This window comes from Balearica regulorum, chromosome 4 (genome assembly GCF_011004875.1).
Source record: "Balearica regulorum gibbericeps isolate bBalReg1 chromosome 4, bBalReg1.pri, whole genome shotgun sequence".
Lineage (NCBI taxonomy): Eukaryota > Metazoa > Chordata > Aves > Gruiformes > Gruidae > Balearica > Balearica regulorum.
In genome coordinates, this window is record NC_046187.1 from 80,936,105 (window position 1) to 80,949,648 (window position 13,544).

The window sequence follows — 13,544 nt, forward strand, 5'->3', positions numbered from 1 at the left end:
GATTTTGGGGGAGAAGGAGGGTTGCCTTAGCTTTATGCCTTGGCCAACAAGCTTAATACTGTGTTGGCTTGAACATATCCGAAGGACACAAGCTTCTTGTATGCAAATATCTTCTCTGATCTTTCCTCTCGCCCTCCCTCCCTCTGTCCCACCCTTCAGAAATGTTCTTCCTTGTCCCTGTGCAAGGCTCACTGTGTTGTTGAAAGGTGCTGGAGTCTGTGTGGTGGGTGTTTTTTTTAAGAGGGAAAAAAAAAAAAAAAAGAAGAATTTGTGCTTTTAAAGAAATCAAACTTGAAATCTAGAGAATAAGTTTGAGTTTTTTTCCCTGTTGCATAAGTAGAACGGCTTGTGCAGGATGCTTAAAGTTGTATTGAAGCCTGTGGTCAAAATGAAATCTCTGCTGAGCTGGCTAACAGGGCCACATGCTGCAGTGTCCTTTCCTAGGGCAGTGCAGATGGAGCGAGAGCAATATTCACTGAAATTTTCCTACTTCCAGAATCTTTAAAAAATTTAAATATAGTCAGATATAGGTAGATACCGATAATCAATCTGGTACGTACCTGAAGTCTTGGTGTCACTCTGTTGAACCTCCATGCACTGGAGTTGCACTTACCTCTCTGTGATATATTAGAGCTGCACTTACCTCTCTGTGATATATTAGAGCTGCACTTACCTCCCTGTGTTCTGCATGTTTCACACTGATCTCCTGCTGTCTTTTAGGTACCCGGGGCCCAGGACCTGGTGGACTTCTCACCGGTGTACCGATGCCTGCACATATACTCTGTCCTGGTAAGTAACTCTGTGCCGCCCCCGAGACACGTGCTGACGCTGGCCTGTGGTTTAAGGTGATGGGGTGCTGCTCCTGCTGCTGGAAGGAGCTGGTTGCAATACATTTATTAATGTTCACCTAGCTAGGAAGTGCTTACCTGAAGTAGAAGGGCCAGTGCTGGATGGATTCGGGTAAAAACCACACAGTTACTTCATGCAGGCCACAGAGATATAAAGGGATTTTTTCTCCAACTATCACAGACCCTGGGATTATAATATACATATTTCTTGATCGTACAGTTTTCCTCCAAAAATTCTTCTTTGACCACAGTAGCTTCATTATTCAGCGCAAATGGAGGAGTTGCGGGGGGGGGAAATGGGTTTTAAACGTATTGTTTGCTGCGCTTAGGAGAACTTTGCCGCTCTTCAGGGATTGTTTGACAGGAGCAGATTTGCTGCCGTCCCACCAAATCCACTGTTTGACCATATCACTCCCGATTTCCCCACAGTTAGGCTTTGCATGCATTGAAAAATACGGCCAAACTGGAGCCGTTCTGCGTCGGTGTTTAGTTATTGGCTAAAACGCGTTACTCTGAACCGCGTCATGTTCTTGAGAACTTGTCAGGAGAGCTCCCGTCTCTACAGGTGTAGGCTGCTAGCTGAGCTGCGTTTCCTCCTCGGCATTATGAGTACGTAAGGTATTGATTTTTTTTAACTTATTTATTTATAACGAGGGCAGATGAGATGCCCTTTGTAGCTTAGCCGTCAGCCTTTAATTTCTGAGATGCTTCCAGCAGCGTACGAGCCTTGCAGCTGCGGACCCAAAGAACCTGTGTTGTTTGCATCCGTTCTTTAACGCCCTTTGGAGGGAGGGGGCTGTCGGAGGGCTCTTCTCCTGCGGTTGAGCAATCCGAAGCCCAGGCAGCAGATGAAAGGAGCACACTGTTCGCAGCTTTCCTCCCTTTCCACGGCGGAGCCAGGCTTGAGAGAGAATTGTTTTTAAGGCACTTCTAAAGCCAGTTTCTCCAGCAATACATACACATGAATTTGCGAAAGGAAAAGAATTGTCATAAAAAACATTTATATAAAAACTTTTTGTGCCCTCATCTGTTAATAATTATGTAATTTGGCTACGTTGCCATGATATTTTATTGGACTGAAAAAGTTAACCTACCCAAAATGTGTTACTCTGTTTATCTTGGACAAAAACCTCCTCCTCAATCCCGGCGCTGGGAGCCCCGTTCAGGGAGTGTGCTAATTGAAGATTACAACTGGTCTGAAATGCTTTGTGGATTTCAAAGTGTCACTTTATTTGGAGAAACTTCAGTGAAGAATATGTATAATGAAAACAGGATTAGGAATCCTATTTGTGTAGCTTATGTGTGCATTTGTGTAATGCAGGGGTATTTATTTAATTGTGTATTTTTACAAAAGGATGAAGAGCTTTTGCTGGTGGATAGAAGAGTTTTGCACGTTTGAAATGGTCCAGTTTCTGCGTTGGGGCTTTGTTGTTGTCTTGTTGCTTTACTTTTTCATCTGAGATAGCTGTTGTCTCCTCTGAAGCGTATCGGGGAGATGCTGCTTCTAGAAGACTGGTTTGATGGCTGGCGCTCTGCCGTGGATCCGCATGGGATTGTCTTCTGCTGTGGACTTGGTGACGGTGAAGTTAGACCTGGTGCGGGGGCTTCATGTCGGTGGGTTAGCGTCCTCTGTCCCCATCCTGAGCTGAGATCATTCAGTCCTCCTCCCCCTACTCCTTCTCTATTTCAGTCTTAGTAATGAGAAAAAATAGACAGCAGAGCTCTAAAGAAGGTGTGTTGGTGAGACAGGAGGAAGAGAAAAAGGTAGAAAAGGCTCCTGAAAAGAAAATTGCCCTTTTCTTGACCTGTGATTGAATCCTGCCCTGGCTTTCTAGGCCCAACTTGGGTTGAACAATGTCAGAGATCCAGCAAGCATCGAGGGAAACGGCCACATCAGTGTCAGACGGAAGGATCATAATGTAATAGTTACCAAAAAATCCTAATATTTGTCATTTACAATAGCGTTATCTAAATGCTTGGCCTGCAGTTAAAAAGGCCCACGTTGAATAAACATTGAGATATTTATTATTTTTAGTGAAATCGACCTTCCAGTCACCTCGGTTTTATGGCTGTGCTGCTTATAAATTCCCAAAGGATTATTTGAAAAATCCTACTCATATCTGCCAGCCTTATCAGCAGGGCAGAAGTTCACATATTGTAACGGGAGGTCAGCCTTCGGTCATGGTCTTACAGAGGGGGCCAGGCACCTGTAAATCCTTCCTTCGGCAACCAAGGCGAAGTACAATATCAAACAGGCGAGGAGACTTTTCCAGGAAACGCTGAACTTTCGCAGGAAGGGCAGAGGAGGGGGAAAGAAAGTGAAGGAAGGTCAGGCGGGGGTTAATTGAGAGTTGGACCTTGGCGTGGCGGAGGCTCCGGGAGGACAGGCTCTGGTTGGGATGCTTTATGGGCCTATTCATCGGGCGATTCCTTTTCTTGTGAGAAACGGGCTGGCCGAGGAAGAAATGGGCACGGGGGAGGCTTTGGATAGCCGCAGCTCTCGAGCAAAACATCACGAGGGTGCGTTCGTGCGTTATACGCGGAGCTGTACGTACGGATTAGCCTTCTTTGCTCAAGTAACCCTTTGATTTCATGATTTGGGTTTATGTCCCTGACCAGTGCCTAGAACAACAAAGTCCTTCCCCTGCCTGTGGTTTCTGCACGCAGCAAATATACTCCAAAAAGCATGAAAAAAGGCTTTTCAGCTGACAGGTTTGGTTGTAAGTTGGTACGAATCGGTAACCACCGAACAACCTCGGTGTCTCAGTGGGAATCCTGGTAATACCAGACTAACATATTTTCCTAGGAAAATTAAAAAAAAGACGAGCTGGAACCGTGGATACGGTGGTTTTTCAGATGCCGGGAGCATCGTATAAACGGGTTGAGGGCAGGAGCCAGCAGCAGAGCCAGGAGACGTGAGTCTTGGGGCCTCTCCTCGGTCGGTTGGCCAAAGTCCGTGCCTAGGCTTAGCTCATCCTAAACGCTTAGTTTCTGTTGGGCAGCGACGTGCTGTTTGAGGACGTTCATCTGCAGCGCGGTTAGGCTGCTGGGTGTTGGTATCAGGTATATCTTTGAGTTAACAGAGAAGTTTGTTGAAAATGGTAATATTATTATATAAAGAAGAAACAAGAATATTTCACAGAAGCGATTTTGCCATTGACGTTTTTATCTTTTATGTTGTCTTTGACCAAAGTCTATGTAATGCTCGAGTTGCTTTGATCGATATCCAAAATAAATTAGGAAAGGTGAGGTTTGGGCCAGATGGTTTATCTGCTGGAGCATCTGAACAGCTGTTGGGAGCCTTGTATTTCAAGGCCAAGACATGGAATTGCTTTGCTTTACATAACATAAAATGAAAAGCAGTTTTTGTTTCATGTTTCCCGTAAGCTGTAGCAAGGCAGAAAGCAAAGAGTGAAGGAAGAGCAGAAAGGAATTAAAAAAAAAGTCCGAGGGTTTTGCACACAGGGTGCTCCCAAGAAGTCATCTCAAAGGCAGCTGACCGCGATTTAAGTCTCTTAAGCTCCTGCTTCAGCCAGGGCTGTTGCCTGTTAGTACTCATTTAGGGTTTGCCTTAGCTAGGTGGGTTTTTTTAGCTTTATGCTAATTGGTTACCAATTACTTTGAGGTTCTTAACATGTTCATGAAGACACTGGTATTGACACTCCCAGCTCTTTGATCCAAGCTACAAAGGGGTCATTTTAGGGTAAAGAACAAGTGTCCAAAAAAAAAAAAAAAAAGAGCAGATTCTGATGTAAATACAGGCTTAAAACTGTAGCGGCCTCTTAGTTGATGAAGTATTTCTGGAGAATCCCAGAGCTGGATAATTTAGATAAATAGCAGTTGACAGGTATTTACTATAAATTTGTCGTATCTCGCCACTGACGTTTTTATCTGCTGTATTGCTTCTACCCCAAGCCTCTGTAACCCTAAAGCTGCTTTGATGCACAACATACATTAGGAAAAGTAAAAAAAAACCAAACCAAAACCAAATAATAAAACCCCCACTTTACTAAAAATAATCACTGTAGAAATGTCTTTAAATTCCTGTATTACAATGCACGCATTATATCCATTTGGTAGATTTTTGCTTGCCTATTTTAGTGAAGAATATAATGTTTTACGTCTCTTAGTTGTGAGGAGCCAGCGCGGCCTTGGGAGGAGAAACAAGGGTTTATTTTTTTGCTTATCGCTAAAATTGCTACGTTTTGACCGCAGGAGCTACGCGGGGATTCGGCGGCTCAGGGACGCGAGCTGAACTGTTCGGCTGAGGATGGGAAACACCACTTTGTATCCCCAAGCCGAGCAGATGCCATTCGAAGTGGGAGATGCCGCAAATCCGGCGGCGGATCGTTAGTCTCCTCCCAGCCCTCCCTGCTTAAATAGTTTTTTTTATTTTTTATTCTTCTTATTCCTCTTAAAAGCGTGCTAGCGATTGTGCTGCCTGCGTTAATTCTCCTTTTTCTGCCCTTGTGGGCTACTAAATTGGCAGGCTGGCTGCTCATCTGCTTGCCCGTGGTGGCTGTGACGCAGCCGGTCGTTCCTGCCCCCTCCCCACCTCTCCGGGGGGGCTCCAGCATCCCCACCAAAATGTTTGTTCTTTGGTAACAGGGCAAAACAATTGAAGTTCTTCTTTCAAGGGATGAGAAAGCCTCTTATAGGAACCACAATTCAAATAATAAGAGCTACCCAACCCTCTCTTTCATATGAAAACGTCTCTTTTTTCTCTTTGTAACACTACTTGTTTCTTTTATTTGATACTGAAACACGAACCGCACCATGGAAAGTCTGTGGTTTACTTCTATTTTTGAGATCAGGGTTGTAAAGTTTTCCCTCCCTGTCCTTGGGAACTTCAAAACTTTTTTTTTTTTCCTTTTTCTTTTTTGGTGGTGGGTGGGTGGGTGGGGGGGGTAGGCGTGCAGTGGAAAAAATTTCCTTCTCGAAGTCTCTGGTAACTCCTTGTTCATCTCAGACACTTTGCAGATTGTCCCATCGTTGTGTCCTGGCATATCTCACTGTCTGCTGACTTGGCTGACCCAGTGGTGCCTGGTGGAGTTAGATAGCTATAAACACAGCACTGAGATCATAGGGAAAGGCTGAGGGTGAGACACTTTGTGCACTGGATTGATAAGGACACAGGAAAAGCCATTAGAGTGAACTGGTGTCAGTGACCTGTGATAACCATTCTGTACTACGTGCTAATGGACCCTGGGTAGTGTGTCTGTCTGTAGTGGCAATAGATTTAACTTTTGTAATTGTCATATTGCTCTTTTAACCCTGTGACCTTATTACCCATGAGAAAACCACTTGGCTTCGATCAAAGAAGCAGCAAAGAAATCAGTGTTCATTCTAAGCTGGCTAGATATGATCACAGGCAGCCTTGATTCTTAAAATATTCAGCTTGGAAAACAGACATGTTAGGGGGGAGGGGAAAAAAAAAAAAAAAAGGGAGGTTTACTACAATAGCCCGGATGCAGACTTCTTGTCACCTGAGGTTAGGAACAGCCGCCGTGCTTTCCCAGGGCTTTGCAAAACTCTGCACAGTCACTTACTCACTGAAAATACATTTAATATTGATTTCATCCTGATTCACTCAATCCCGTTCCCTGCTCTCAGTGACTAAAGAAAGAGGCTGATTCTGTTAGTCCTGGCCATGGCAAGCATATTGCATCTGTTCAGTATCACATCAAACCATTCGGGATGGATGGGACCTTAGGAGGCCTCCGGTCCAACCTCCTGCCCAAAGTAGCGCAGCTCTGAGATCAGACCGCGTTACTCAGGGCTTTATCCAGTCTGGTCTTGAAAACCTCCGAGGACCAAGACTGCAAAACCTCTCAGGGCAACTTATTCTGCTCCATGACCTCCTTGTAGATACTGCAGGTGGCTGTTAGGTCCCCCTGAAGCAGTCATTCCTCCAGACTGAACAAGCTCCACTAACCCGCCGTGGGGCAAGTGCTCCAGCCCCAACCATCTTGGTGGCCTCCAGTGAACTCGCTCCCGTTTATCAGTGTCTTTCCTGCATTTGGGAGGCCCAAAACTGGATGCAGGGTACAGATATACTCTTAACGAGTGCTGCGTAGAGGGGGATAATCGCTTCCCTCAATCTACTGGCTTTGCTCCTGTTAATACAGCCCAGGAGGCTGTTGGCTGCCTCTGCTGCCAGGGCAGACGGCTGGCCCATGTTCAGCGTGCTGTCTGCCAAGGCTCTTGGTCCTTATCCACAGAGCTGCTCCCCAGGCAGTCAGTCCCCAGTCTGTGTTGTTGCAAGAGGTTCTTCCTTCCCAGGTGCAGGACTTGGCATTTCTCCTTACTTATTTTCATCAGGTTCCTGTCAACCCATTCCTCCAGCGTGTCGAGACCCTCTGGATGGTGGCCCTGCTCTCGAGTGTGTTGACTTTCCCCCCCAGTTTGGTGTCCTCTGCAAAGTGCGCGAGCATGCTCTGCTGTCTCCTCCGTGTCACTGATAAAGATGTTAAGCAGGACAGGTCCCAGGACAGACCCCGTTGTGGTTCCCTACTTGCTACCAGCTCCCATGTTGGGTACAACTCGTTAATCACAACCCTCTGAACATGACCACCCATCCAGCTGTGATATCCAGACTTGGACGGCGGAATATTGTGGAAGAGCACGTCAAAAGCCTTGCTAAACTCAATGGTACCTGCTGCTTTGCCCGCATCCATAAATCCTGTCATGCTGTCATGGAAGGCAATCAGATCGTTGGCTTCTCTTTGTTAAATTCACGCTGGTTGTCCCCAGTCCCATTCTCTACCTTATTCCTGGAAATGTATCCCAGGAGGATTCAGCTCAGGACTTCCCCAAGGACTGAAGCAAGGCTGAGGGGGCCGTAGTTCCTCAGATCACCTTTTCAGCCTTTATTTCAACATTTGCCTTTTCCTACTTGTTGGGAGCATGTCTTTTTAGTGGTATTTTAACTACCATGGGGTCTTTGGTTCTAGGGAGCTCTAAGATTGATTTTTTTAATGCGATGTTCACCTTGAGTGGAGCAGAATACAGGTCAGCTGAAGGACCCTATTTGTATTGTGTAAGTGTGGGAAGGCTCTTCTTAAGATTTGCTCCGCTTCGGGCGTTGGGGCTCAGAAGAGTCACGGGAACATTTGGAAAATGCCTCAGCTACCCTGGAGAACTTCGTGGAGATGTCCAGAAGCGGTGATATCTCAAAAATAACAAGTGATAGAGACGGAAGTGCACTGATTTGCAAAGAATTTCCCTGAAGAGCATTGAGTTTTCTAAGGTAAAACTCAGTTTAACAGAAAGGGAAATCTCTAACAGGCATTCCCATTGCATCTTTTCTCATCCTTTGGTTAGAGGCTCATAATAATTTAGACTGGAAGAGACTCATGGAGGACTTTGGTCCAGCCCTCCACTCAGGGCTAAAATTGAAGTTATATTGGGGATCTCAGAGCCACATCCAGTTGAATTTTGAGGATCTCCAAGGATGGAGACTGCCCAGCCTCTCTGGGTCCCTGTTCCAGTGTCTGACCACCCTTACTGTATGACTTTTTCCCTCTTAAGGTAATTTGAATTTATCTTTTTGCATTTTTTCCGTTGCCTTTCCTTTTGCTGTGCATTTCCAAGAGGAGCCTGGCTCCATCTACCCTGTAATCCTGTATTAGATTTGCTTCCTCACCCTTCTCCTTCCTCACCTTTCCTCATGTGTCGTGGTCTCCAGCTCCCTCAATTATGTTGGTGGCCGCTACTGGCCTTGCTTCAACGTGTAGCAACACCAGTATCTCCACAGCTGTTCTTTTGCGACACACTTTTAGAACCTTTTTTTAATTGCAACTGGATCACAAGTGACCCTGTTCCACTGGGCTGATGCCGATATTCAATATTTAGGACTTATTTTTGCTCCTAAAAATAAATAAATGGCACTCTCAGTGCCAGTTCATAGTGACGCGTGAAAGATACTGCAACATAACACTAGACCCAAATTTGACCCTGGTGAATCAGATCCAATTTCTCTTCACTATCCCCAAAACTGGAGCGCGAGCAGAGTGCCAGGAGCCCCTCTCAGAAGTGAAGAGTCTTGCCTGTGAGCTGCCCTTCGGGGCGTTGCCTCCGTGTTCCGTGCGTGGATATCGCCAAAGACCAAAAGTAGTAACGTGCATGGAAGCAAAGTTACGGGCTATACTGGCCCCATCTTACCTTGTGCTGTTAAGTATTTTAGTCACCCAGGGCTTCAAACTGGATCTCAGTAGAGTGTGTGCGAGGTGTGGGCTCTCGCAGACTGCTAGAGAAAGAGGCATTAGGAAGATCCTTCTGCATGAGGACTGCTGAGCTATTCGTGTTAGTGAAGCTGTGTAGTTTATGCATCAATTAATCCCGGGGGAATTATCATGTGCTGAGCAGAAACTTTGTATTTTATTTTTCTTTTTAAAGAGGAGTGTGTGTTTGTGGGGGAGGAGGGGGCTGTAAAATAATAAGCCACCATGTTTTATGCATCTCCGAAAATGGCTTGGTGCACAGCTGCGGTTGCTGTTTTCCTGCTATGTATGTTGTTTCTCATCTTAAAGCCCTATATGCAGTGTATCTGGGAAATGATTGCCATCCTGTTTTCAATAAAACCCTTTTTTTATGAAGGGTCTTGAGTTGGCTGGACATTAATTCTCAATCTGTTTACAAATATTTGTGCAGGAAAGGGTGAGCAATGTTCAGGACGGGCTTATGACGCATATACCCCCTGTTTCAGTCCTTTGTTCAGGAAAACGTGGAAACAAGGCAGTTGCTGTACAATGAACAAACGCTGCCTTCGCATTCCAGGAGTGCGGCGCGGGAGCCGGTTGCTGCGGGGCAGCCGTGGTCTCGCAGTGGGAAGATGAGAAGCTTGCAGCCTGCCATCCCAACACAAAAAAGTTGCTGCAGCTCAGAGATCAACAGCCAGTTTGGGTCGTATTTTATGAAGGGTGATGGAAAGGCTCAGATTCAGGGGGTTGATAATTGCTGTGTACAAAAGCAGGGATGTGTGCAACATGTTCAGAAGGTGAGCGTTGGTTGCCCTCAGAGAGGTTTTCCTCGGCTCTGCTCTCCTCAATCCCTCGGAATGAGAGGTTTGCCTTCTGGGAAGGGTGTCTCATCTCTTTTATCATTTGAAGCTGGTACCTGGAGGTCTGGGTGACTTATGATCTTCTAGTTTCCTCGCTTTGCGGAGACTTAATCATCTACTCACAGACAGTGAGCAACCCACAAGAGCTGTTACGAGCAGGGATTTGTCTCTTGCCTTTAAATCTTTTTTTCCTGGCTTTACTACCTCCAGCTTGTCTTGCCCCAGCCGTGGTTGTTGTACGGTGTTGAAATGCCTTGGGATCCTTCAGGATGAAAAATTGTAAGGAATAACATAGTCTAAACCGTTGTGCCTGTAACTGTGTTATAATTGTTTCAGATATTAACCGAAGGACATACACGGAGCTATACAGCAAACTCTTTATTGCAGTAATAGCCCGGGTATGCCACAGAGCGTGTTTTCTGGATGGGAAGCCTCGTGATATTCTTACGTATGGACCCCATAACTAGACGGGTGCCACCTGTATAGCCCATTGGCAATAACATATGTGATTGCCCCCTGAGGAAGCTGGTGTTGGGTCCGTCTTCACAGCATCACAGAGGCTGGAGGGGACCTCTGGAGATCACCTTGTACAGCTCCCCACAGAAGCAGGGTCAGCTGGAGTGGGGTTGCTCAGGACCATGTCCAGTTGGGATGGAAGCTTTTCTGGGCAGCCTGTTCCAGTGTGTGATCGCCCTCACAGTAAAAAGGCATTTTCCTACGTTCACCGGAAATTCCTGTATTTCAGTTTGTCCTGTCACCAGGCACCACTGAGAATGTCTGGCTCTGCCTTTACTTCCCCCATTGGGTGGTTGTACATGTTGAGATGGATCCGCTGAGCCTTCTCCAGGCTGAGCAGTCCCAGGTCTCACAGTGTGTCACATTCTCCCATCCCTTGAGATCTTGGTGGCCCTTCGCTGGGCTTACTCTGGTGTTGTCTGTCTCTGTTGTGCTGGTGACCTGGACCCAGCAGTGTCTCGCCGGTGCTGAGCAGAGGGGAAGGATCACCTCTCTGGCTTTGCCAAACACGGCCCAGGAGTCCGTTCGCCGCCTTTGCTGCAAGGGCGCAGTGCTGGCTCATGGTCAGCTTGGTGTCCACCAGGACCCCCAGGTCCTTTCCTGCCAAGCTGCTTCCCAGCTGGTCGCTCCCAGCGTGTACTGGTGCCTGGGGCCGGACTTGGCCTGCGTTGGACTCCGTGAGGTTCCTGTTGGGCTGTTTCTCCAGCCTGCCCAGGAATGGCAGCACACCCCTCTGGTCTGTCCCTCGCTCCTTCCAGTTTTGTCACCCACATTTTAAGGGAATAATCAAAGGCAGATTTCACCCAACAGAGCTCCACGGGTGATGGGTAGGAGGAAGGAGAGCTCTTGTTCTGCTCAAATGAGCCGAGTGCTGGTGCTCATGCTTACATCTCTGCGTAACACAGCTCTTTCACTGCCTGCTCATTTGGGCTTCTTGACTTAACTGTTTTCTGTAAACCCGTAATTATTATGCGCGTGTTGGTTTAGGTGGGCACAGCTGAGAGCTGGTCAAACCAGAGGTCGTGCTGGTCTGCTGCTGGTCCGGAGTAGACTGTACAGCATCCCTCCTGCCAGTTTGAATTCGGTCTGTATGGATCTTTGCCTTAAGGGGCCAAAAAATAGTTGTCAAATATGGAAACGAGCTCTAGGACATGAGTTCTTTCCCAGTGCAGAGGGTGTAGCTAATGCTGGGTGTGCTACTCCTTGACGGAGCTTGGAACAGGAGGTCTGTTTATTAGTTTATCTTGGTTTTATTTCTCTGTGTTCCCTGACCATTCCCCCATGTTCTGCCATGGAAGAACAAAAAAAAAAAACCACCCAAAAACCAAAAACCCAAACCAAAAACCAAATATGCAAATGTAATTTTCCAACCCAAACATTTTATAGCAGAGTCTTAGGAGCGAGCTGCGCTTTTCTGCTCAAACGTGGCGTGCAGGACGGGTGCTTTGCCGCTCCTTCCCGCTTGGATTCAGGGACGGGAGGAGCGAAGAGCTTTGAACTCAGATCGTCTATGGGTGCAGTACTGTCTCCTCACGAAAATATCCCACTAAGGGACTTTTTTTGCCCGTGTGTCTCTGCGGTTAATGCAGACCCTGCCTGTCGGTGATTATTAGCTCTCTGGTAGGAGACGTACAGCTTAAAACACACCCTATTAAGCAGGCTGTAAAAAATGAGTGAGATTTGTTGCAGATTGCATTCGCCTCAGCACATTTTTGCCTCCTGTCCTTCCCCCTTCCTCTTCCCTTGGCTCCTCTGCCTCCCTCCAGACCTGGCCTTCATCTTCCTCAAGGACTCATTCTGCGCTCTTCTTAAATTGAAGGGTTTTTCCTTAATGGATGGGAGCCCTGACAAGAGCTGATTAGCTGTTGGGGATGCATCCTTCCTTGCAAAACTTGTGACCGATTTCCACCGCTTCCTTCCTTCCTCGAGACCGGAGAGCGAGCGAGCTTCTGCGAGCAGACAGTTGCCTCCCGGAGGTTTTATGCACGGTGGCCTCGCGTGAAAGACTCCGTGGGCTTGTCCTGAATATATATATATATATTTTTTTTTCCCCTGGCAGTTCATTCATTATAAAGTTTTAATGAATTTTAAATCTATTAAGTAAAGAGCATGTGGTTAGAAACCGTCTCTGCTCGGTTTTACACTGGGAAGCGTTGGGTTGTGCTTTGCTTTGCAGAGAGGGTGGATTGAAAGCGAGCGGAGGAGAAAGGCACGTCCCCGTGCGCTTAACCTCGCAGGTCACCTGGAACGGGAGGAGATCGCCAAAAATGCAACCTGAAAATGTTTAGCTGCTGCTGTTTATAATGAGGAAATATCTGTCTACATCATCGCTTTGTAACTTTTCAAAAGTATGACTTAAAAAGGAGAGGGGGGGTTGGAGAGGGAGCTGCGCCGCTGTATTTTCCAGAATGAGAAACACAGGCTACTTGTTCAGTCAATTCAGTTTAGGTCAAATGTAGTTATGAAAAACAGATGATTGCTGGTGATCAAGCTGTACTTTGACAAATATCCCATTGTTTGAGCGTGCAGTGATTTCTTCAGAGCGTTACCTGGTGCGGGGCTTGGCGATCGCTTTCCTCCAGCTCCGGAGCCTGTCAGCGACACGGGGCTGGGTGCTCCAGACCCAAGGGCTCGGCTTCGTGGGAGGAGGGATTGCACAGAAAGAAAGGCTCGGTGCACACTGGGGGAAGTTTCCACTCTAGTTATTAAAATAGGAGCTCGCTTGGGGCTCTCCAAAATGCTTCAACGGATGCTTCTGGTGTACATGTCGTATCCTACGCTGCAGAGTAAAGGTTTATTTGGGGGATGCTGATATTTGAGAGAAGCTCCTTAATATTAGTGTATCTTAGCCCTGTGTCGGTTTGAGTTATTGCATATTCTTTTATAATTTCCCCTAGAAAATATTTACCTACGAATTACATCTGTGGGGTAAGGAACCTGTTATTCCCGTTTCAGAGACAGGGCTAGTTGAAGCTGAGGTACGTGTGTGTCCCCATGTGCGCCTGACCTGGGCAAAGGTTGAGCCCTGCTCGGACGTTTGCTGGGTCTCGTGCTCTTCCGCTTCGGAGCTGAGTGAAGGTGCTTTGGTGGAGTTGCTCTGCAAGGTGGCTGTCCTTAAT

General features: G+C 46.8%; 1 protein-coding gene across 5 annotated transcripts in view; it reads left to right on the forward strand.

Annotated features, from left to right (window-relative positions):
* The window catches only part of EXOC6B (exocyst complex component 6B), a 307,042-nt gene that overhangs the window by 151,833 nt on the left and 141,665 nt on the right, over window positions 1-13,544 (forward strand). For all 5 annotated transcript variants that reach the window (XM_075752860.1, XM_075752862.1, XM_075752864.1 and 2 more), the window contains one exon: window positions 721-789. In XM_075752860.1, coding sequence (XP_075608975.1) covers window positions 721-789 — 69 coding nt within the window. The remainder of the gene's footprint in view (window positions 1-720; window positions 790-13,544) is intronic.